General features: G+C 35.1%; 1 protein-coding gene across 6 annotated transcripts in view; it reads left to right on the top strand.

Annotated features, from left to right (window-relative positions):
• Positions 1-23,871, top strand: part of KCNMA1 (potassium calcium-activated channel subfamily M alpha 1) — a 496,510-nt gene that overhangs the window by 364,396 nt on the left and 108,243 nt on the right. For all 6 annotated transcript variants that reach the window (XM_065670697.1, XM_065670696.1, XM_065670698.1 and 3 more), the window contains 3 exons: positions 3,137-3,246; positions 9,509-9,577; positions 22,342-22,428. In XM_065670697.1, coding sequence (XP_065526769.1) covers positions 3,137-3,246; positions 9,509-9,577; positions 22,342-22,428 — 266 coding nt within the window. The remainder of the gene's footprint in view (positions 1-3,136; positions 3,247-9,508; positions 9,578-22,341; positions 22,429-23,871) is intronic.

Here is a 23,871-nt window from a genome sequence, read left to right as displayed (position 1 = left end):
TGTATGCTGGTAGGACAATGTGCTTCTGCCACTGTAAAGGCTAAGCTCTAATTCCCTTTTTGAAGCCTTTTAATGTGGCTGTTGCTTTATTTCTTGGTAATGGATAATATAATTCTGGCTTTGCTCAGTGGGCTTGGTAGGTACTGCATCCCTCACTTTTTTGGTACTGGCTGTCCATAAAATGCTACTTAGACATGGAACTGGTCTTGCTGTCTATTAAAGCTTTTAAAGGTGGATTTTCTTCTAACATGATTTAGACTTCTTTTTTTTTTTTTTTTTTTCCCAGCTTATCCTGATTAGCAGGAAGACAAGGGGTCTGTACAATTTGAGTATAGAATAAATTACAGGGTTGAAGCAGGCAAAGAAGATAACCACATTATGAGCCTGAAAGAGGAGGTGGAAACACTGCTGATGGGGAAGTAAGAAAAAGAACTCTTATCAGTGAAGGCACTGTCAGTTGGTGGCTCTACATCCTCTGGTACACGTCAGCAAGGCAGGCTAATATTTCCTTTTGGATAAAAGAGTTAAGAAGGAAATAGGAAGATATACAGGACATTAGCCTAGAGAAACAGTTCTGTTGGTATTTTGAGTGATGTTAGGTGATGATATGGTAGAGAAGAGAAATAAAGAGGCAGAGTCAAGGGCAGAGACTTATGGAACTGCAGACAGGGGAAGTGGGAATGAAAGCAGCTCTCCAAGAGGAAAAGGATTAGAAGAGCAACATCACTGCATTTCTATAGAATCCTTATTTAATGACATTTTCTGAGCTTCATGATGTGGACCTGGAGTAGGAATATAGAATACAGAACTATAACTTAAAATTTTTAGAAAATATAAAGTGTTTAATAAAAATGTCTAAGAAGGAACAAGAAAAATATATTCTAGACCCTTGGGGAATTAATTGGACTCTGTAACTGTTACAGCTTTTGTTTTTAAAATGTAGTTTACTTTTACAGCTTGTACTCATATAACGTTATTTCGTAAATCATATAAGATTTTAAAAGCTCCTAAAGATGTAATTTAAAATTAAAAAATATCAATTATTTAGCTTGAAAGTTTTGTTAAACATTAACGTTTTCATCTGATTATACCTTGTTTAGAAGCATAATTTAGAGTAGAATAAGTACAAATACTGAAACAACAATATAAACAAAACAATTAAAGGAAAAATAGAATTAGTATCCATAAGAAAGTCTTGAATGGTATCTATGTAGGCTTGGGTTCTTTTTTAAATATAAGAGGCAGAAGCCAGTTGCTGGATACATTATAAATGCATAGTGTATATTGTTGGTCACAGACCTGGTGATTAGCATATGTGCTTTGTTTTTCCCATCTTAAATTTTTATCCTTTTTTGAATTTACATAATGAGATTTCTTTGTTATGCAAGAACCTGTTGCTTTAATACTGTTTTAAACTACAGCTGGTTTAATACTGTTTTAAACCAGCTGTGGTTTGACACAACAGGCAAAGATAAATTCTTGCTCAGAGATGCTTTTCTCAATTTATTGCTGAATATCTGAAAAACGATTTTGGACACTTTTACCCAGGGCACTTACATCGCATGTATTGATTTATTTTCTTGAATACTGACACAGACGTACAGTTACACTGGTTTTTGGAATATACATTCACAACAAACCCCACACCCCTCCTAACATACCATAATACTTTTACCAGAAAAAATATACAGGCCTAAGTTTTGTTACTGTAAGGCATTTCATACCATTAAAATCACTGACTGAATATTATCAGAGGCATTTGACATAGGGGATTGTCCTGGGTTCAGGTGTAGCAGTTATTTTTTTCCTTCCTGGTAGCTGGTGCAGTGCTCTGTTTTCAACTTTACTCTGAGAACAGTGCTGATAACACACTGATGTTTTTAGTTGTTGCTACGTAATGCTTACTCCTATCAAAGACTTTTCAGTCTCATGCTCTGCCACTGAGGAGGGGCACGGGAAGCCGGGAGGAAGCACGCTTATTACTTTAACGTAATTTTTTTTTTTTAATTTTAAAATAAATGTTAATGTAATGAGTTGTTTATCTTACTGGACTGAATTGTTTGATAAGAATTTCTAAAATGCTGAGTTTTCTGTCTAATGGAAAAAAAATAACGTGGCTCATACTTAACTGGTTGCCGTTACACTGGCTCTAGGACTTTAGACAAGAAAGATCAGCAGTGTAGATTAAAGCACTTGAGCCTCACCTACAGTAATTTATGAGGATGGATGTTCCTGAAGCATCCTTTTTGCCACTTCACTGGACCTAGCTACAGCTGTTTCCTCCAGGATTAGTATCGTCATCTCTTTACACAATGTAAGCTGAGCTTTGGGAAAAGCTGGGGATATCAGAAAAAGAGAAGTTGTGAAATGTTTAAGATACATATATTTATCTAAGTCCTTCTGAAATCAGTTGGTATTTGGTACTTCAGCCCTTCAGGTAGCTTGCAAAACCCTACCAATAGTTTTTAAAAATATACTTTTTTCATTCTGTCTAAACTCAATGCTGTCTCATTTTCTGCTCTGTATGATGAAGACCATAATGGGGCTACCTAAACAGCGGAACTAATAGTTTGTTGTTTTGTTGGGTTTGGGGTTTTTTTGTTGGGTTTTTTTTTTTCCCCCAAAGAATTAAGTGTAGCTATTAGAAATGGTTAAATTACAAGATAAATGTTTTCATGATCTGTCCTAAAGCACTAATGACCATTGAAGAAATTCTTTCAATATTTTTTCTCATATTTCTTTGATAGTTATAGTTGCAGAGAAGAAAAAAAATAGTTTTAAATGTAAATAACTTCATAATGCAACAATTGCACCAGAGAATTTTCAGAAAGAGAAGATTGAGAAACTTTTTTCCTCAAGCTGTCTCCAACCTTATTTCACCTCATGCTGAATATGCTTGACAAGAATGGAGTGTATTATTTTTAAATAGGATACTTAGTTTATTGACTACATAGACTGTTTTTTTTCCTGGCATTCCAGGAAATCCTGTAAAAAAACAATATTGATTGCCATAACAGTCTACTGACTTAATTATTAAAATCTAATGATTCATGTTTAAGCAGTTGTTCGTAAATTTTAAAGAAGGCTTTTGGTTTTACTCAGAAGTCTGCATCTGTGTTTGTTTTTTTTGTTTTAGATTGAGGAGGATACATGGCAGAAATACTACCTGGAAGGAGTTGCAAATGAAATGTATACAGAATATCTGTCTAGTGCCTTTGTGGGTTTGTCCTTCCCTGCAGTGTGTGAGTAAGTACAAATGCGTATTAATATACATAAGTATTTGCCTTCTTTCAAGTGAAATGTAAGGTTTCTGCAGGATGCCTTTTCACTTTGCTGCAGTCCTAATGTTGCTACATCAGATGGGATCCAATAAAATAAACATTAAAGCAATCACTGCTTGGAAGTATTCCAAACATTGTAATGCCTGTTTTCAAAAGAGATTTAAAATTAAGTGATTGAAAATGAAAGCATAAATGTTTTCAGTGAAAAAATTGAACAAATTCATCAGCAATCCATTTAAATTGAGTTATTTACTCATAAGTTCTGTCCTATCATTTCTTCTAATGATTCCCATTTTTGAATAGTGGTTGTCAGTGTCACCGTCCTGGCTTTTGTCCCATTTTAAGGAAACTATTCATTAATTGAAACAGATGTAGTAGAGTCATATAAGTAGTCTGGCATCCAGAGCTCTGTGGGACTGCTTACAAACCACTTCTAACAAGTGAAATATGTCAGAAAGAATAAATCTATTCTGTAATGAGAAAGGAGTTTTTGAAGGATATAGCATATAAGCATATGTAAGCATGGCATAAGCTGTGCTACAACTTTTTTTCTAGAGACTGAAAATCCTTATATTTGTCCTAGAATGATTCTGTGAATAAGAGATATGTATGCACAAGATTTCTATGATAATTTCTGTGGGGCCACAAGCGTGGTCCAAGATAGTTTAACACAGTCATATTTCACAGAATCATAGAATCAGCTAGGTTTGAAAAGACTTTTCAGACCAAGTCCAACCATTACCCCAGGGCTACCACTAAACTATGTCACTGAAGGGCTCATCTTCATGGTTTTTGAACACTTCCAGGGATAGTGATTCCACCACTTCCCTGGGCAGCCTGTTCCAATTCCTGATCACCCTCCTGGTGAAGAAATTTTTCCTGATATCCAGTTTAAATCTTCCCTGGTGCAGCTTGAGGCCATTACCTCTTGTCCTATCACTTGTTACTTGGGAAGAGAGCCACATCCTCCCTCCGTCCTCCTTTCAGGTAGTTGTAGAGAGCAATATGGTCACCTCTGAGCCTTCTCTTCTTCAGGCTAAACAACCCCAATTCCTTCAGCCGTTCCTCACAAGTCTTGTGCTCTAGATCCTTCACCAGCTTCGTTTGCCTTCTCTGGAGCTGCTCCAGTATCTCAATATCTCTCTTGTAGTGAGGGTCCCAGAACTGAACAGTATTCAAGTTGCGGCCTTACCAGTGTTGAGTACAGGAGGATTATTACTTCTTGTGGTCCTGCTGGCCACACTATTTCTGATAAGGGCCAGGATGCCATTGACCTACTTGGCTGCCTGGGCACAAGCTGGCTCATGTTCAGCAGCCAACAGTCAGCAACCCCAGGTCCTTTTCAGCCAAGCAGGTTTCCAGCCACTCTTTCCTAAGCCTGGAGCGTTGCATGGGGTTGCTGTGGCCCAAGGGCAGGACCTGACACTTGGCCTTGTTGAACCTCATACCGCTGGCCACAGCCCATTGATCCAGCCTGTCCAGATTGCTCTGCAGAGCCTTCCTGTCCTTCAGCAGATCAACGCTCCCAGCCAACTTCGTGTTGTCTGCAAATTTACTGAGAGTACACTTGACCCCCTTGTCTAGATTGTCAGTAAATGTATTAAGACTGGCCCCTGAGGAACACCACTAGTGACCAGTTCCCAACTAGATGTGACATCGTTTACCACCAGTCTTTGGGCTTGGCCATCCAGCCATGTTTTTTACCCACTGAAGAATGCACCCATCCAGGCCATGAGCAGCCAGTTTCTCCAGGAGAATGATATGGGGGACAGTATCAAATGCTTTTCTAAGATCTAAATAGACAATGTCTAAGGCTTTACAGCTGTATCAAAAGGACACAGGAAGGATTTTTGAACAGCTTTTGCTTAAAGACTGTTCAAATGCTTAAAAAGAAACAGACCAACTCTGAAGTGATTGCTGCCTAACTAACTAATAGAAACACTTATGCAGAGTTCATTCTTAGAGGAGGAAATAGAGGAAGAAGTAAGATATCTCTTTTGTAAAGAATGATTTTGCTTTAACTCCTCACACTTCTCTCACCTTTTCTGATATGTACAGTAGCAGAAACATATGAGGCACAAGAATGAGGGACAGACAACTGTTAGACAAATATTACCCATTCAAAAATCTTTTTCTGGGATGTACCTATGACAGAGCCCAGTCTTAATTTGCTAGTAAAACCAACATGCTCACAATCCATCCCTCCACCATGTTAACCAGACTGTGAGTAGGTTATTGAGGGAAAATGTTCATTACTGTAAGTACAAAACTTTGTCTGAATAGCTTAAAACAGAAAATGTCATAATGCATTCTATAAATTTGAATTATATTCAGAAAAATGGTAATTTGTGCTGCTTATGCTAACTACAATCGTGAAAACTAAATCTTCATGCAAAACCATTATCAAACATAGCTAAGCTTCTATAAAAGTTCTTGGAAACATGCAACTGAGACTCTGTCATATAGCTGACATATATTTAACTGTGCTGGTAGAGCTGAGATAAAATAATTGATAAAGAGAGGGGTTTTATTGACATCTAGAAGCATTTCTAAACTTTGGAACTCTCCTTAAGCATTTGATTATTTGGAGGCTTAACTGTGTTTCCTAGTTTAAATTAAAGAAAATATCTCAAATTTCCCAACAGTTTAATAACTCTATTAAATTCAGATTAATTAAAGCACATTGGAAATTGTAATGTGATGTTGTGTATTAATGAGTTTGGTTCATAGGTATTTTAATTACTGTAAAAACTGGCTATTCGATTTCCAGAAGACCTGAAGAACAGCAAAAAATCTTCTGCACTGGTTTGTGAAGGGGAAATTGGTGGACAAACTTAGTGTGATCAGCTACACACCTGTGTGGGCATTCACAAGAAAATTATTGCCAAAAACTTTGTTAGATCTATAGAGTAAGTGCTTAGAAGACCCATGCCACATTCTCAGCTTCTGCACATGACAGGGCTGCCAGCTTCCATCCCCCCGCCTCCATCATCTGTTACCCTGTTGGAGACAGGAAGCTAGTATATTTTAACCTTCAGCCAGAAGATCATTAAAGCCTGGGGGACAAGAGCTTTTTTCCCATGATGAGCCTTCAAAGAATAAATAGCCTCATATCGTGATTTAGCAAAGCAAAAGAAAAGAGATCAAAACTTGTATATTGCATTCAGATACATCAGGGGGAATGTTTACTGAAGTACTAAAGTGCACTGAAAGTGTTGCTATGCAGGTGCTTCAGGCACTGTTTATATGTAGTGCTTTTCATCAGTTTCAAGTATCTCCCCAATATATTTGTTGGTTCCTGACTGACTTAAGACATTAAAAAGTGCATTCTTCAGTGTTTTGGCAGTAAGCATGAACAATATTTTTCATGCACTGAGACTCGCCATGAGTATTAATTTGTAGCCAGTGATTCATAACATACAAAATACAAATTTTAATTGTGTTTCAGTTTACTGGCCAGATGGGAATAGACCGGAAAACATACCTTGACTATGTACTACTCTGTGTGTCTTCACAGCTGAGATTATGGTTCAAATTCTAAACTGACATTGAACTGCCTGCTTAATTAAATCCTATCTAGTAAATTAAACTCCTCATTGGTATTGTTCACTTTCCATTAAGTTAATGATTCCATGATTTTAGTGGAGTTACTTCTGCTCTGCATCAATGTAAGATAAACAGTAATCACAGATCTAGAAACATCTGCATGATTACACACACATGGCATAGCTGCACTTTTTTCATTCTTCTGTTATTTCTGAGCTGGCCTGTTAGGGTCTTATCCTTTCAAAGAATGATGAAAGTTTTTACTGTCTTTCTGAGCTGTAAATAATAAGTCAACAGTCATCCAATATAAACAATATCATAAGTGGAAATAACTGTAATAGTAGTTAAGTACTCTTTTTGAGCACATTTTCCAGTACTTTTAGCAATACCGTCAGTGCCTTCTGTATTATGTATGTGATAGATTTTGGCCACTGGCTTTCCATTGCTTAGCATCTCCAGTTTCTGATCCCCTTGATTTCTGTTGTCATCTGCTTTTCTGTAGCATACTTCAGATCCAGCAATTCTAATGCAATTGTAGAAGTGCTTGTAATGATATAGAAAGACACCTGTAAAGTACATCTCAAATATTTTAACAAGACTCCCCAGAATCTTGCTAACAAACTTCTCATTTTATACTTGATCAGATAACCACTTGCATCACAGCTTTTTTTTTTTTTTTTTTTTTGTAATAATTCTATGGAATTCTACTATTGGAGTATTTAATATTTTTCGTGCCTGAGCAATACATGAGTGCTCAGCATCTGTAGGTTGAAAACAGAAGGTGTCCATATAATTGCCAGTTTTGTGTGACTGGAAGTTAGCTGAGCCTGACATTTGTAGGATATGATGGGCTAATTGAGAATTCAGTAACTATCAGGAATTTTTCTGCCCGTTTCTGACATTGGCTGGAGTTCTGGAGGTACTCTCATGGCCCTCCTCTAGACTTGTTCCAACAGTTCCCTGTTCTTCTTACGTTGAGGACACCAGAACTGCACACAATACTCCAAGTGAGGTCTCACAAGAGGAGAGTAGAAGGGGCAGGATCACCTCCTTCGACCTGTTTGTCACGCTTCTTTTGATACAGCCCAGGATGGGGTTGGCTTTCTGGGCTGCGAGCTCACACTGCTGGCTCAGGTTTCTCATCAACCAACACCCCCAAGTCTTTTCCACATAGCTGCTGTGAATCATTTTTCTACCCAGGCTGTAGATGTGCATGGGCTTGCCCTGACCCAGGTGTAGGACCTTGCGCTTGGCTTGGTTGAGCTTCATAAAGCTGGAATTGGCCCACCTCTCAAGTGTGTCAAGGTCCCTCTGATGGCATCTCTTCCCTCCAGTGCATCAACTGAGCCACACAGCTTGGTGTCACTTGCAAACTTGCTGAGGGCGCACCCAATCCAACTGTCCATGTTGCCAACAAAAGTGTTGAATGGGATCAGTCCCAATACCAGCCCCTGAGGGACACCAGTTGTTACCCGTCTCCAGTTGGATGTTGTGCTGTTGACCACAACTCTCTGTGCTGCTATCCAGCTAATTCTTTATCCACCTGGTGGTCCATCCATCAACTTTATGCCTCTACAGTTTAGAGACAAAGATGTTGTGTTGGATGGTGTCAGATGCTTTGCAGAAGTCCTGAAGAAATATTCTGAAGAAATAGCAGAAATTACTTGATCACAGTGATTTCTGAAATCTGATATAGAAACTGAATTCAGCAGCCATTTCCTTATTTTCTGCAAAGCATGCTTGATGCAGAGTATGCAGGATATTGCTTAATTTGCATTAAAAATATAAATATTGTTGAAATCTATACAAAAATATTAATAACGCTGAAACAAGGAAGTTCATAAAGAAGCACTTAACACTGGATAAGTTAGTGTATGATATAAAGATGCCATCTATAGAAATGTGATCCCTAGAGTAATTTGTGACAAATAAATGGAACAGGAAGCACTGAATTTGCATACAATTCAATGACAAAATTGGAAAGTGGTTTCTAGTTGTTTAAAAAAAGGTGGTTAGTTTCTTGTTTATTCTCACATTGTCTGTTAGCTTGAAGCAAATGGTGGTGTGCTACTTCACAGTTCTGCAAGTCTGTGAGTATCACCCTTGAATTCTTTTAATAAATAGTCACTTGTACAGACTTCTGCAACTGCAAAGTGTTTATTACAGTATCAGAATATATTTTCCGTATATTGGTCAGAGATTGCTTCCAGTCATGCTCTTCATCTGTGACAGTAGTGGGCATTATTGACTTACTAATATAGTACTCTCATTTTACTTCAGTAAGTACCTGTTTTCTAAGGAGTGCACACTACAATCAACATATGGCTGAATTCCAGCAAAGATTTGAAAATATTCCTCAACATGTCCAAAGCTATAGCCAAGTGCAATTTTATGTTGTGTATTATGACTTTTGTTATTATTGGCTGGACTTAGTAACATAGTGTGTTGGTTCTTATGTCTGACACTACAACACTCATCAGTTTATATTTTTAGGAAAATAATGTGTTCAATATCCTCAAAGTAGAAAGACCTTAATATATGTTCTGTGTATACCTAAATGAAAAAAATGGGAAATATTGTAGTGTAAGTTCCCAGAGAAAATATGTATCCTGCAGTGATCTCTACGTATGTTATGTTTGTTGTGAAAAAGGACTGACTTTTGGCTGCTTCTTTTCCTGCAGACTGGTGTTTGCGAAACTGAAGCTGTTAATGATAGCCATAGAATATAAGTCGGAAAAACGAGAAAGCAGGTATGTCAAATGCCTACAAATGTTTCTGGAATGCACTGTCAAGAATTGTGCCTGCTTTTTTTTTTTTTTTTCAGAATGTACATGGCTATACTTATACCTTTGAAACATTTTAGAGTATAATTAGCATGCCATCATGTTATACCATTTCACATAGCACTGAAAAGCTTTTGTTTCTTCCCTATTCCTCTTTAAATTTAATTCAAGTCAGAACATTCAGTAGAAGGTGGGGGAACAGTGATAGTCCCATCTCCAGAAGTGCAATTCATTTTTACTTAAACAAAATCTTCAATGTTTTTGTTCCTAGTGTATCAGTTTTAATTGGAGGTCCAATTATTTATTTTGATGAAAATCAAGAAGTGGAAAATAGATGTGAGATCAAAACTTGTTATGGCTATGTGTATTCTCAAAATAATAATTTCATTGAAATGAGTTTGAAAGAATCAATTTAGATAGGATACAAGATAAAAAAAGCGTATCAGATAAACAGTATATGGTATGTTTTGACAAAAATGTGCGTATTTTAATAACATCATGAAACCAGAAATGATTAAATTAGCTTGAAATTAGCAACTGGCTGACCCCTTTCCTCAACCAAGTAGAAAAAAAAATCATTATTAGTAGTACTGATTCACAGACAAGAAAAGAAGTATTTTTTACAGGTTTTTTATATAAAGATGCATAAAAATCCACATGAACACTGTAGTCAGTCTTCTGTCAGCTTGTTCATTGGTGCTTTATACAACATTGACTTCTGTATTAAAAAAAAAGTTATAAATTTGATCTTCAAAATATAGAGGGACATATAATAAAAATGTGATAATGCTGTCTCTTAACTGAATTTTTTTTTTTTTTTTTTTCAAAAATTATATTCTGTACTACTCTAGTAAGTCTGGATCTATACATATTAGTTCATCTTATTTTTGGCCAGAAATTACCTGAAATTTGTTTCTCGCAATTGTTTCTCATCATAGGAGAACCAATTCTGTCATTTGAGCTCATGCCACAATTTCTGAGGTTTTGAAAGTTCATTTTAATATTTATTATTAAATGTTATATTTTTTCTTTTTTAAATATATATATATAAAACCAATGTGGGACATGCATTGCAATGCAATACCATGTTACAACTACTTACAAGAGTATTTCCACACCTTGTCATTGGTTTTGCTTGATTCTTTCCTATGTTAAAGTGATATGTGAAGTGGTGTATGTCCTATTGCATATTATTTTTGTCCACAGTATGCTGATTAAGAAATCTTTTTGGGGGTTTGTTTTGTTTTGGTTTTTTTAAATATAAGGATTTGGGTTTTTTTACTTTTCCAGCTCTCAGGCGCTCTTAAAACACTTTTCCATTTACTGATCTCACTCCACATTAGCTAATGTAAAGCAAATTATTTATTCTTCTGTCTCTGAACAGTTTCATATCTTCCTAGAAAATTAAAATAGAATAGTGACAACAGTTGAACTATTTGTCAGATTTTGTATTTCCAATATTAGAAAATATTTGTTTTCTGTTTTGTATTTTTTTCCTAAGAAGTATTGCCCAACTTTAGGTTGTCATTACTTCAATCGTCATTTACTTGCATAAGTGCTAATATTACAGTCTTTTTCAGTAATAACAGATAATTCATGGCTTCCATATCATTCTTTGCACTAACTTCAGTGGAAGTTGGATTGAGTTCTTAATCACAAGGTGATGCAGAGGATCCCACAAAAAGTAACACAATGTGATACAATCTTATATTACTTCTTACTTAAAGCTACGCAGGTAACAGTTCACAACTAATTAATTTGTAGAAAAAAAAGAGCCTAAGAATTGCAGAAAACAATATTAAAAAAGGGATGTTAACAGCTGGATTTGTGAATACAATGTAACAAGAGGAGAACATGTAAGCTAGATATTCACATTTTTCATAAGCCTGATCCACAGTAATGTCTTCTGGCTTTATTAACCGGTGATAATTTCACAGTCACTGGTGTATCACTGAGCTACTTGTAGCATACCTTTGCTGTTCTACCTGTTCCTGTGCACTTCAACCCAAATATCTTAATTACATATTTGTGGTTTTCTGAGGTGGAGCCTTTTAGTCTAAATAGAGAGGTAATGGAACAAACCTTCACTTTCTCACTTCTTAGGTATGCTCACATTTCCGTGCACTTTATTAAATTAGAAGATGGGGAACTAAGATAAAATTTGGAATAGTATGGTATACAGGTGCAAGCTGTCTTCAAAAAAGATAAATATCTCACTTGCCAATTATATATATTGGTGTTGACTTTGGAAATATTTTATTCTACTTCATATTTTAAGTTCTTCATTGGTAATTCTTCATAAAGCTGAAAGGAGAACTGATGAGAGTACCCTTTTAGCTTTTGTGTTGTGAGTGTGACCAACAGTAGATATGTGCTAATTTATTTATTATAGCTTAGACTCATATTTTGTAAAACTTTTTGGAGGTTTTACATCGTTTACAATTTAGAGCAACAATGATATATATAAATACAAATTTAGAATATTATCTAGGTGGGACCCTTTTATTAAAAGCTAGTATTTTCTGAAATAGCTGAGACAGGTCTAGGGCCAGTATTTTCAGGAGCAGAGGAAATTTTCAAAGCATTGTTTTTGTCTAAGGGGTAAGAAGATCTTTCTCCCACCAGTTTAATTTTTGGTACTAGTCAGAATATCTATGTAAGTAAATTATGTATCTGATTTTTTTCACTTGCACAAGGAGTTGCCTTTTAAGTTTAGCTTCATCTTCCTTCATCACTTTGCACTCAGACCTAAAGCAGCACGAAGTGATTTCAGGAGTGTGTGCAGCTCTCAAAAGTAGTAATGTGAGGGCATTGTAGGTTTCCTAATCCCCTCTTCAAATTTTCATCTTGGTGCTAAGGATAAATACTAATACCATTTTGAGTCAATGGCAGATTTTTCATTGACTTTGTTAATGTCTTCTTTACATGTAGAATAGCATAAATACTTTTACCTATGCACCTTTTTTCTTTTTTTTTCTTTTATTTTTCCACCCAGGCAGTCTCCCAGATGCCAGTTTTCTAAAGCTTTCTGATTTTCAGCCAATTGCTGTTAAAAATGCCATAGGGAATTTGAGCTTAATAGTAGTTATATATCATCAGAATGCTACCCAAGCTAATATTAATGTATAAGTTAGCAGTAGCCGAGTTTCCTGCTTGCAGCTGGGTTTTCTTCTTTTTTTCCTGATTTCTAATAAAGCTACACAAAACAGTAAGCAGACCTTGATAACAACTTTGCACAGTATTAGATCAGTAATTATAAACAATTTATGATTTTACAAGATTGTTTAAATGTTTTCAAGCCTAAATATAGGTGATGTATATATGATAAATACAAACTCATTTTCAAATAATTGGTGAAGTACCTACAGTATGCTTATCTTTTTAGGCAACTCTTTCTCATCAAGTTATCTTAAAGATTAATTAAAATAGCCATGATTAGCTTTTCTACTACCTTTACATTTGTATATTTAATAATGGTTAAATTACTGCTCACTTATCAAACAAAACTTTGAGTTTAGAAAGCATTACTGAATTTAATGGGTTTCTAATGAGCTATGGAGGTCTGCACTTCAGTTAATTCCAGATCACAGTGTGAGTTAGCCATTCCTTGATATCTAATTAGTATCTGGGAATATTATAAGCAGTTATTAAGACCAGGAAGCACTTCTCAAATACATTTTTGTTTCTCTGAGACTACTTTAGCTTAAAAAAATGGTCTTTCTTGGTTCATTTGTAGAGTGTTTTTTGTTTCTTATGTAGAAAAAATGCTAAAGGAACATGGAGAACATCAACCTGAAAATGTCCCAACAAAACTTACTAAATAGATAGCAAAAACAAAATCAGTTCAAAATGCAGACATTCAAACTCTTTATCTGAAATTCCTTTTAGAAATATTTTTGCCTTCCTTCCCCCCCCCCCTTTTTTTTTCCTCCACATGAGTAAACAAAAAGGAAAGCCTAACCAGGATTCTTCCCTCCTGCACCCCATGTTTACTCCTCTTGTTAAATTTGCTCTTTGTCTATCCATATATTTGTTCTCATTCTCAGCAGAAAAACCTTTGAGCCTTGAAGACTTGTAAATAAAGGGGTTTTTTTGCTTTTGCTTTGGTGTCAGTTGATTTCTTATCAAAGTGTTTGATTTGCAATTTTTTTCTTGTCGTTTGCAGAAGCCGAAAGCGGTATGCCCTCTTCGTTACCTTTCCTTCCAACCTCAATCCTACCTCCACTCCTTCTAACTTCAGGACTAATTCCTTGCCAAGAACACAGGAAGATAACATCTTTGTCTATCTTTCTCTGTATATACACACACATATATGCATATAGATATATATTCATCTGTCTATGTGTGTGTGTATATATATATATCTGTGTGTATATTTATATATGAGCCCCCAATCTCAAAGAGGAGAGAAAATAGCGTTTTGTCTCTCCATTGGTTCTTGTGACTCACGCACTAACTTCTTTGCAGGAAGTACAAAATAAAACAGTAGCTTTGTAGGCTTTTTTTTCTTTTCATCTTCTCCTTTTTGTGGAGTCATTGGTGTATCAGATTGTTGCATTTTAAAAGCAGACTTTACTGTTAACGTCTCCTTATCTCTTTTCTCATTTGTACTGTTATCGTGACGATGTGTATTTCGTCTTTACCAGCCCTTGTGCTGCCATTTTGTCTCCATATTCACACCTTCATTGATGTCCTTCTTTTCCCCGAGTCTTCCTTCAAAACATGTCTTACAATACAGTAGTTAATGTTTTCTTGTCTCACCTTCCATTAGCAACAAAGACCTGATTCTTTGCGTCACTGGTCCTGTTTTGAGCCCAATTACTCATAACACAGTACTCATTAAAGCTATTGTACTGTTCCAGTGAAAGTGCCATGGATAGTCTCTAATATGTGTCACATACATTTTTATGACATTTACTAAGCTCATTTATGAAGATGTTACTGAGTGTATTTGTTTCTCAGTTTTGGTTTTAATTTGGGAGGGCATGTTTTGCATTTTGTTTTAGTATACCATGCTGTGAGCCACTCTTTAGTCTACATTCTATCTTGCTGCTGTTGGTTTGGATGAAGTAAATAAGGCATGCTCTTACATATCCTCTTCTCTCCTCAATTCTCTTACCCCTACCAGCTTTGTTTTTCTACCTGCTTATAGAAGTCTGTCTGACTGTCAGTGACTGACTTATAGAAGACTGTCTGACTGTTTTCATTGTCCAGACATTTCAATTTCCTTCTTCATTATACTCCCCAAACTTTAATTTCCATGTCTATTCTGTTCAGTGTGTTGTATGTGTTATGTTTATTTATTTTTTAGTCTTATTTTCCTGTGGTTTCTGAGTAGATGTGTGAAAAGAGAGGTGGCTTCCTGTCAGTTTGGCATTATTGAGATGATCCAACTGCAGAGAAGTTACTGCAACACTTAGCATCTTCAAGGATATGCAGTTGTTGCACCTCTACTTCGCTTCTTGCTTTAAGTATATATTATCTTGTGGTGAAGGCATGTTACTGCTGGCATGATGAGCAACTTGAAGAAGTGTTGTACCAAGTGAAGTTGCTTGCTCCCAGAATAAAGTATATTGTGCTCCTTCATTGTACTGATAATCAATCACTTCTGGAACCAGAACGAATAATTTGTATTGAATTTATCAGCACCGTTGAAGTAGTTTGGACTATGCCCCAATAAAATACCTCATGCATATCCTGTAGACCATGACTTAGTAGTTTCTATTGTAAAGAACTCCTGGGAGCAACCTTTTATATGCTTGTAGTAATTAAGCTTTAAAATACTGTAGCATGTAATGTGCACTGTGTCTTTTGCCTTGTATTCTTTTTAGTGTCTTACTGGATTTTTCTGTGTAGAGCAATATGGATCTGAATTAATGTCAATGATTGAGCCCAGAAGAAAGAAGCAATACTTATGACTTAAATTCAGTGTGAAGCTGGTATGCACGCAATTCCCACTGTGGGATTGTGCACCTACCATCACACTCCACTTCAAAACATACCCTGAAACAAAAAATATTGTCTCAAACTATTTTTGTAGTTCTGATTCTATAGTTGTGTAAATGAAATGATACATTTTAAAAGGCTGTTATGCTAATAGTGGTGGATTTCATCTGGGCATGGCATGAAACAATCAAGTATAATAGCTGGGTTTATTTAAAAATGTGGTAGCTATGTTAGTAATGCCACACAGTCTTGTTTAGATAATGTATTAATAGTACTTAAACAATATTATATCTTCCTGATTACTAGATGATATTGCTACTGTTTCAGTCACATGGGGAATGGTACAGTACATCTACCACAAGGTTTAAAATGGAGTTGTTATGGCTTTTGTAATTTCTTTAGTAAAAATTTTGCTGTTTTTTATTAATTTAATTCAGCAATTGATTTTTTTTTAGACAAGGATGATGGCAGTTATAAGGGTAGCCGTAGATCTGAAAGGAAATATAAATAAAAGAAAAAGGGATTATTACTGAATCAGACAAGTTTCCTTGATGCAGGGATGAACTGTTCAATTGCTCATTGATAATGGGATTCATATTACCTAACTTTATCCATCTAAATGTTAGATGTCTAGTCTCTTTTCAGTTATCCAGACTTAGTGCATGATTGCAAGGGAAGAGAGAAGCAGGTTTTGAAAGCAGTTTCCATTCTAAGTCAGATAAGATGAATCCCACCTTTACTGCTGTCTAAAATGTAACCTTGAAAGTAAGAACAAATGAGAATAGTACATAACTGAGGCTGCTGACAACGAAAATTCTTAAATTAATTTTCTGTATCTTCCAGTTTTTAGTCTTCACATAGTGCTATTAAAATGTTATCCTTGCCTATTGTCTGTTCTGTACTTGCTAAGCATTTCCACATGCCTTTGTCAGCACAGTTTTAAGACCTTTAAGCAGCCTTCCATATTAATAACATCCCTCTTTTTTTTCAGAGAATACAGACAGTTATACAAATCTGCGAGTCAGCTACTGTACAATTAAGAGTTCAAAGTTATGTCCATTTACAAACTTCAGTAGTAATGGAAGCCTGCTCAGTTTCAAGCTGTGCAAAGCAAACCGTGAAGCCATGTTACTTAGCAAGAGGGCTAGCAGTAAATACATACAGTGTCATGGTGGTTCAGACTAACTCTGATAGGTTGTTTCTCCATGTAGTTCAGATAGAAGATAGTTGAATATTGTCGAAAGCTACAGGATTTTTTTTTTTCATCTCCTACTGAGATTTTTGTATACTGAAAATTTATTAGAAATAATGTTTTATATATTCTAATAACTTGAAAATATAGCAGCCATCAAACTTTCTAATGCTCTTTCAACCCATGAAATACAATTGGAGTCTAACATGTATGATGCTTGGAAGCAGGAGGCAAATAAAAATTACCCAACAGCAGAAATGAGTACAAAAACATTAGTTGGGGGGGAATAGTCCTGCCCCAAAGTGTCAGCCCACAGTTCAAACCTCCAGCTACCAGGTTCTCCATCAAATATCTTGAAGTGCAGCAAAACATGGACCTGCAACTAGTAATCAAAACTTTCGCTCACTTAATGCTTTAAGGGAAGATGTAATATGGTATTCTTTATCTAGGTCACAATATTGTTGTATTGTGCAGCCAACCATGCATGCAGTATCAAAAAGGTATTGAGCAATGCTCATGTTCACTGATAGTTTCAGGTAAATATGAATGGATGAACAGATAGTTACATATATCTGTACTTTACTGAAGGTAGCATATATACTTTAAGCATCAGAAAGATATAATCGAGCAATTAAGCAAATTGATCAAAATTAACCCACTGTCAGAGATATCTATTGTCCACTGACATATGGAAAAGTCATTATGTCCTATCTTAATTTTTATTTGAATAATCTATTTAAAGAGATCCATAAGCATTTGTCTAGAATTTTTCTAACCACATTTGGATTTTTCATTTTCTTAAAAACTCTCAAATGTGTACTAATTCCCATTTGTGCTTCTTCTGCTTATATTTCAGTCAGTCTGGAAAATCAGTCTCAACTGTATAGATATTATTCTTTCTGATTCTTTTGGAGCGTTTAAGTGTTCAGTGTCAGGTTGGGCGGGGCTTTGAGCAGTCTGTTCTATTGAAAAATATCCCTGATCATGACAGGGCAGTTGAAACCATGCTATCTTTAAAGGCCCCTTCCAACCCAAGCCATTCTGCAATTCATTCTGTGATTGCTGAGAGTACAATTGAAATCAAGGGTGATTTTCACATTTTTGATGTGTGACATTTTCATTGCTCTTAGATGTGTGATCTTACTGAACAAATGAACTAACTTTTGCTAGTTGTCAGGTAACTGTAAAGCAGAGGTTTCCAAACTGCTTTCCGTTCCACAGCTGGCTTAGAAGTTGTTGTATTAACATAGAGTATTGGAACTGACTTCTAAGTTTATGCTGGTAAAGTACATTAAATTCCTATTAAACACATTAAATCCTATTTAATTTACACATATTCAAATTAGATGGCTTTAATTGCTATGTGTTCTAGCTGTTCATGCTTGAAGGGGCAAGCAAGCAAGCTAATCTTGAAATGTGACACTTGTCATGAAAAGCTTTGTCCTGAGGAGCATATTTCTGGAGCTGGAATTTTTAAGGAAATTATAACTAAAAGTTTTTTTGGCTTACTATTACCTGATTAGTTTCTGAGGTAACCTTAAACTAGAAATGTTATAAAATTTGCTCAAAAACTTAGAAACTTTTAAAATATTTGGCATTCCTTGCTTAATTTCATGAGCTAAATTAGGAGCTTAAAAAGAAAAAAAAAATAAAATTATGCTTTATGATAAAAAAATACAGCATTTTCCCATTGTGTGTCACAAAATTTGTATGGATTAGCTATATAGATTAATATTAAATTTAAAGCATTTCTGTCTTTTTTTCCCTTTTCCTGCATCTTCCTTTATCTGCAAAACTCCCTAGCCTTGGAGATACATAAAAATGAGACATTAGCTGAAACATTCTCACTCAGAACTCCAGTTTACTTTGCCATGTACTTATCGCCTCAACTGTGGGGATATATTTGATTATTTTCATGAGCTGCTAAAACAGATATATGCATTCTCAGTATCTGATGGATGCGTTATTCTTGGAATGCTCATAAGGCTGCTATATTTTTCTCTTTGTTCTCTATATTCTATTCTTTTAACTCAAAACATTTCCCTTGCTGTACATATTTGAGTGAGTGCTTACTGAAGCATAACTTTAGCTAATGACACTACACATCTCATAAGGAATAATTCAATTACTGCTTTAATAAGCAGCATATGTAATAAATCCATATAGACCCAGTAGAAATTGCTGGTGATTTTTCTCTGGTTAAATATCAGTGTGTAAACCTAAAGCTTTATGAGCTTTTGCTGTAGTTCTTTGCCAATAGCAATGATGGGGCAAATTCATTTTTATTCCCAAAAGAAGACTGCTGCTAGGGTCGTACTGCATTAGCTGCCATGACATCTATATTTTGTGGCTATCACTACATTGCATTTGTGAAAATAAGTATATGTGAATGAAGTATTAGATATGACAAAAATAAAGTCTATTCACTGACCCATCTGAATTGATTTAATGTGTCTCAGAACCCCCTGAGATACAAAATAGTTGTCACGATACCGTACATCCTAAATGGAGCCAGTTACTCCTGATTTAGGATTGTGTTCACTGCCTCTTAAAAGAACTGCTTAATTTGCTCATTATTCTGTCAAATTTTAAATTTGAGGAGGTGGTGAATGTTTGCATATCTAGTGATTACCTCAGTTTGTGAAATTTAGGTTGTTGAGCTTTAGGTAGTATTTTTTTACTGTTTTGGTATAGTTTATCTATCTCCAAGAATGGGATGAGGGGGAAAAAAGAGGTGAGTCCATGTAAGGAAATCTGTTATTCTGTTTACACTGAAAAGTTGTAATACTTCTGTGATTAAGGGCAAAGAGCAAAATAAGGGCAAAGAAAGTATTTTTCTGGCAGAGCAGTACCTATTTGTACCTAAGAAAAATAGCCAGCCCTAACCATATTACAAGTCTTTGCATATTTTAGAAGGAACAGCATAGTAGAAATGAGACTAACATCTATAGAAGCTTAATAGCTAAATTCTCAGCATAATGCAGCCTAAGGACTAGCAGACAGTGAAAGGGGAAAGTGAAAACTGAAACATGGCTGAAGTTACAGACATGACAGAAAGTTTTGGCAGAAAGACTTTGGAGAGTTAGTGGCAGAAGGATTCTCTCCTGGTTCTTGAGAAGTGTCTTATCTAGGCTTACGTAGGCCATTCTTAACTTTTTTCTCTGAATATACTGGTAGAGTGTATGTCTCATCTCCCTTAGTGATGTTAAGGTATCTCTGCAGCAGCTAGTAAGTGCTGCATTGGCTCTAGTGACAAAAGATTGTGCAGGGATTCTGAATTTTCCAACCTCTTTGTGACTTGAATGATTGATTTCATATGAAGAAATTCTTGTGGGGTTTTTTTTGGTTTTTTTGGTTGGTTGGTTTTTTTTTTTTTTTCCTGTCTGTTTTTTTCCATTTTAAAACCTGTGAAAATGCATTTTAAAAGTGCATTAGGTAAATGTTTTGGTTGCAAGTGCAACTATTAAGCCCAGTAGACTAAGAAAAGAAATGCCAGATGTGAAGTTTAATTGTGCAACTTTCATTCATCCCATTTATCTGCGTGCATAATGTAGGTGTTATTTACACCATCACATACTACTTAAGTGAGCTGTTTAGATGAACCTGCTTTCTGTGGTGATGACTTCCATTTTCTGTAGTTCTCCTCTCCTTTTTGTTGCAAAGCTTGAAACTGTGAATGAAGGAAAAAGGAAGGATGTCTGGGTAAATGCTTTCTTTTTGTTCCAGCCTCTGCCACAGAATATCTCTGTGAGAATGAGCTAATAATTTAATCCAAACCTTTTACAGATGACCTCTGATTAAGTGTTTATTATTTTGGGAACCAGAGGCTGGGCTTTTGGAAAGGCTAAGCATTCTTACTTAACACAAAAGTCCCTAGAAGATGTATGTGGAGAGGTGCAATACTAAATACTTGCAAAAAGTCGCCTGTAGGCATCCCAAAGTAATAGCTGCTATATCTCATAGTGACTTAATCTCTCATCTGTAAAATGGGCTAATACTATATCTTCATTCTTCTTGTAAAATAATGTATTTGTGAATCTTTCGCATGCTATAGTGATGAACACTGCAGAAAAACACATAAGAAAAATATGATGCTGATTTTAAAGAAAGACAAGCTACATGAAGCCATGGCTGGAGTAATGGCATTAAAACACCAGTGAATGAAGTTCCAGAATGTGAGAAAAAGTAGTTTGTGGCTATTAAATTAAGAATCATATTATAAAGTCTATATAATGAATTATATCTGCAATGACCAACCTTTAAGTTCTTAACTCAAGAGCACTTTATTTTGCAGCCTGCATATTCTTTTCATAGGGCCCTGTGAGCATATAGAATCACACAAAGCAATTTGCTTATTATAAAGGTGTCAGGTATATTTTTTTGTCACACTAATTTATTATGTATAGGTAATAAATAACATCTTGAATAAGAGATCTGCTGAGACCCATTTTCTCTCCTAACAGTAACATTGTAGGGTTTTTTGCCTTCACATTTTAATAATGTGTATCTCTTCAGAAATGTGCTTTATTTATTTTTATTTATTTCTATATGTATGTTCTTCCCCAAAATCAATTTTTGCTAAATCCACAAGTGTTTAAATTGCTGTTAGGCTTTATTTACTGTAAATTGAATGTTTGTCATTTTGACTTACAAAGGCTAAGCCTTAATAAAAGGCAAATGACAGAAATTTTGGCAAATTTTAACTTTTAACAAGTAAAAAACTTAGTTGTCTTACACATTAATGAAAATTATCAGAGAATATATTTACATCTGTACCTGTATATTCATACTTAGCTTGGTACTTTGCAAAGTACCTTACTTAAAATCTAGTGTTAAACAATTATAAAAATAAAAAAGATATTCGTAGAGAGGCATGCCGTACCTCACTTCTTGGAAGCAGTTTATAATTTCAATCATTGAATATAGCCGAGGCTGTTCTGTCAGTGTGGTTGGGTTATTTTTGTTCCTCCATGGCTGATTTAAAAATTTTCTATTCATTTTATGTTTTTTCAGCTGTCGTGACTGGTTGTCTTGTACCATTCCCCTTGAGTGTATGTGTGTATTTATTATTTTAAACAATAACATTTTGTGTCCATATAGGGGTCCCATTAACATTCTTCTTCACTAGAATTTGGCAAAAGTTTACATCAATGGGTTTACCTTCATAAATGGTATCTTGTATTGTTATTGAGTGGTGGTTGCTGGTTCTTCTCTTTTCACCATAATGTGAATTTTTCACCACTTTGCATGACAGAGCAAGAAAGCTGAAATGCTCAGCTTCACACATCATATTTCTGAGAGGCTTAGTTATTTTATATAGTCTATATTTAAAGCAAAAGCATAAGAAAATGTATGCACACAGTTAAATGATGTGATAATAGGTGAAGACATGCAACTGTCTCAAGCTTAAGTTTTTGTAAAAAGCATATGAAACTGTTATTCGATTGGAAATTTCAAGGAAGAATGGCTTAAAATTTCCTTACAGCCTTTCCTATCTAGTGGGTCCCCTATAAATAAAGCTATTTTGGAACATTCAGTTAAAAGTAATTTAAATTTATGGTTTTGTTGTTTTTCTTCTTGTTTCACTGAGCAGTATATTAATCAATCCTGGAAACCATGTCAAGATTCAAGAAGGTACTTTAGGATTCTTCATTGCAAGTGATGCCAAAGAAGTAAAAAGGTAATTAATATATTTAAATTTTTAAATTTAAACATATAGTATTTAATTTCTGGTTTTGTTTCTTTGCATGTAAACACCTGATTTTCATTAGTATCTGTTTAAAGATTCTCAGGGGGAATTGAGCTGCTACTCTAGTGAAGCAACCATGTGTGCCACCCGTTTTCTTAACAGCTCTAAATATCAAGGAAATGAAATAATTTTGCAGTGGATATGAAAAGAAATGAAGAAGCTTTTTTTCCTGAGTCTTTCTAGAAAATATTTTGATCTGACTTCTCTATAATTAATTTTTCTTAATTGAATTACTTTGAGAGAGGACAGGGATTACAGTTTTGTCCAAGTTTCAGGTTTAGAGTACTTTTTATTTACATAGACTTAAGCAAATATTTGATGTGAGCAAACTACTCATTCCATAACTTCATTAGTAGAATAATATTTATGCTTTTGTCATTTTTCTTTACTGGAACTACATATTCTATAACAATAAATCATCATAATAAATCAAACTACAACCATGCAGTATATCTCAACTGTTGCAGACAACTTCAGAGGTTCATTGTGCTTGGCTGTGTTAGATTTGGGTTGAATGAAAGGGGGTTTTATGCTATTCTATTTAGGACCAAATGTGTTTACTCTTGTTTATTAGAATTATGATAGGAATAAAAGAACAATGTGAGAAAATAATTTTTAAAATAAATAATTATTCAACATCTGTAAGATTAAGAAAAAGGAATACTTGCAGCTGAGTGCTTCCTCATAATTTGTAATTTTGTTGTATGTTATGATATCAAGAATCTGATTTTTACTTGTTCTCCTTGAGCTTGATAGTTTAACTAAATCCTTTACTTAGCATGATAAAATATTCAGATGTTAACCTTTACAAAGTCCTAAGGTTCTTATAGTTAAATTGCAGTGAAAATAATATTTAAGCAATGCATGTTTTCAATGAATATTTGAAGAAATTCAAAACATCAAAACAGTGAAATTGCTGAGAACTTGAATTCTATTTTTATTGTAAGAGCTAAGGTAGTTTTGGGGTAGGTGAAACATACAGGAAAACACAGGAGTGCTCCTGAACTCTCATATTTCTAGCACCATCTTTGGAGTATTTGCAACCAGCATTGTCTCAAGTATGCTGCCTTTCAGCACAGAGCTCTTTTCCTCTCTGGTGCTTTTCTCCAGTTGAATATAGAGAGCTGTCTTCAAAATCCTTTACTGAGATGCTATCCGTTTTTTGGTTTTCTTTTGGGTTTTTTTTTTTTTTTTTTCCCATTTCTAAGGCATTTTACACTTTCTACGAAATTATTTCAGACTGTAAATAAAAATTACCCAGCACAGCATTTTTAACAGAGAGAAGTTCATAGAATCAAGAATTCAATAGAATGGTTTGTGTTGGAAGGGAACGTAAAGATCATTCAGTTCCAACCCCCTGCCGTAGTCAGGGAC

Source organism: Lathamus discolor, chromosome 3, assembly GCF_037157495.1.
Source record: "Lathamus discolor isolate bLatDis1 chromosome 3, bLatDis1.hap1, whole genome shotgun sequence".
NCBI classification, from domain to species: domain Eukaryota; kingdom Metazoa; phylum Chordata; class Aves; order Psittaciformes; family Psittacidae; genus Lathamus; species Lathamus discolor.
This window is presented reverse-complemented; position numbering and strand designations above follow the sequence as displayed.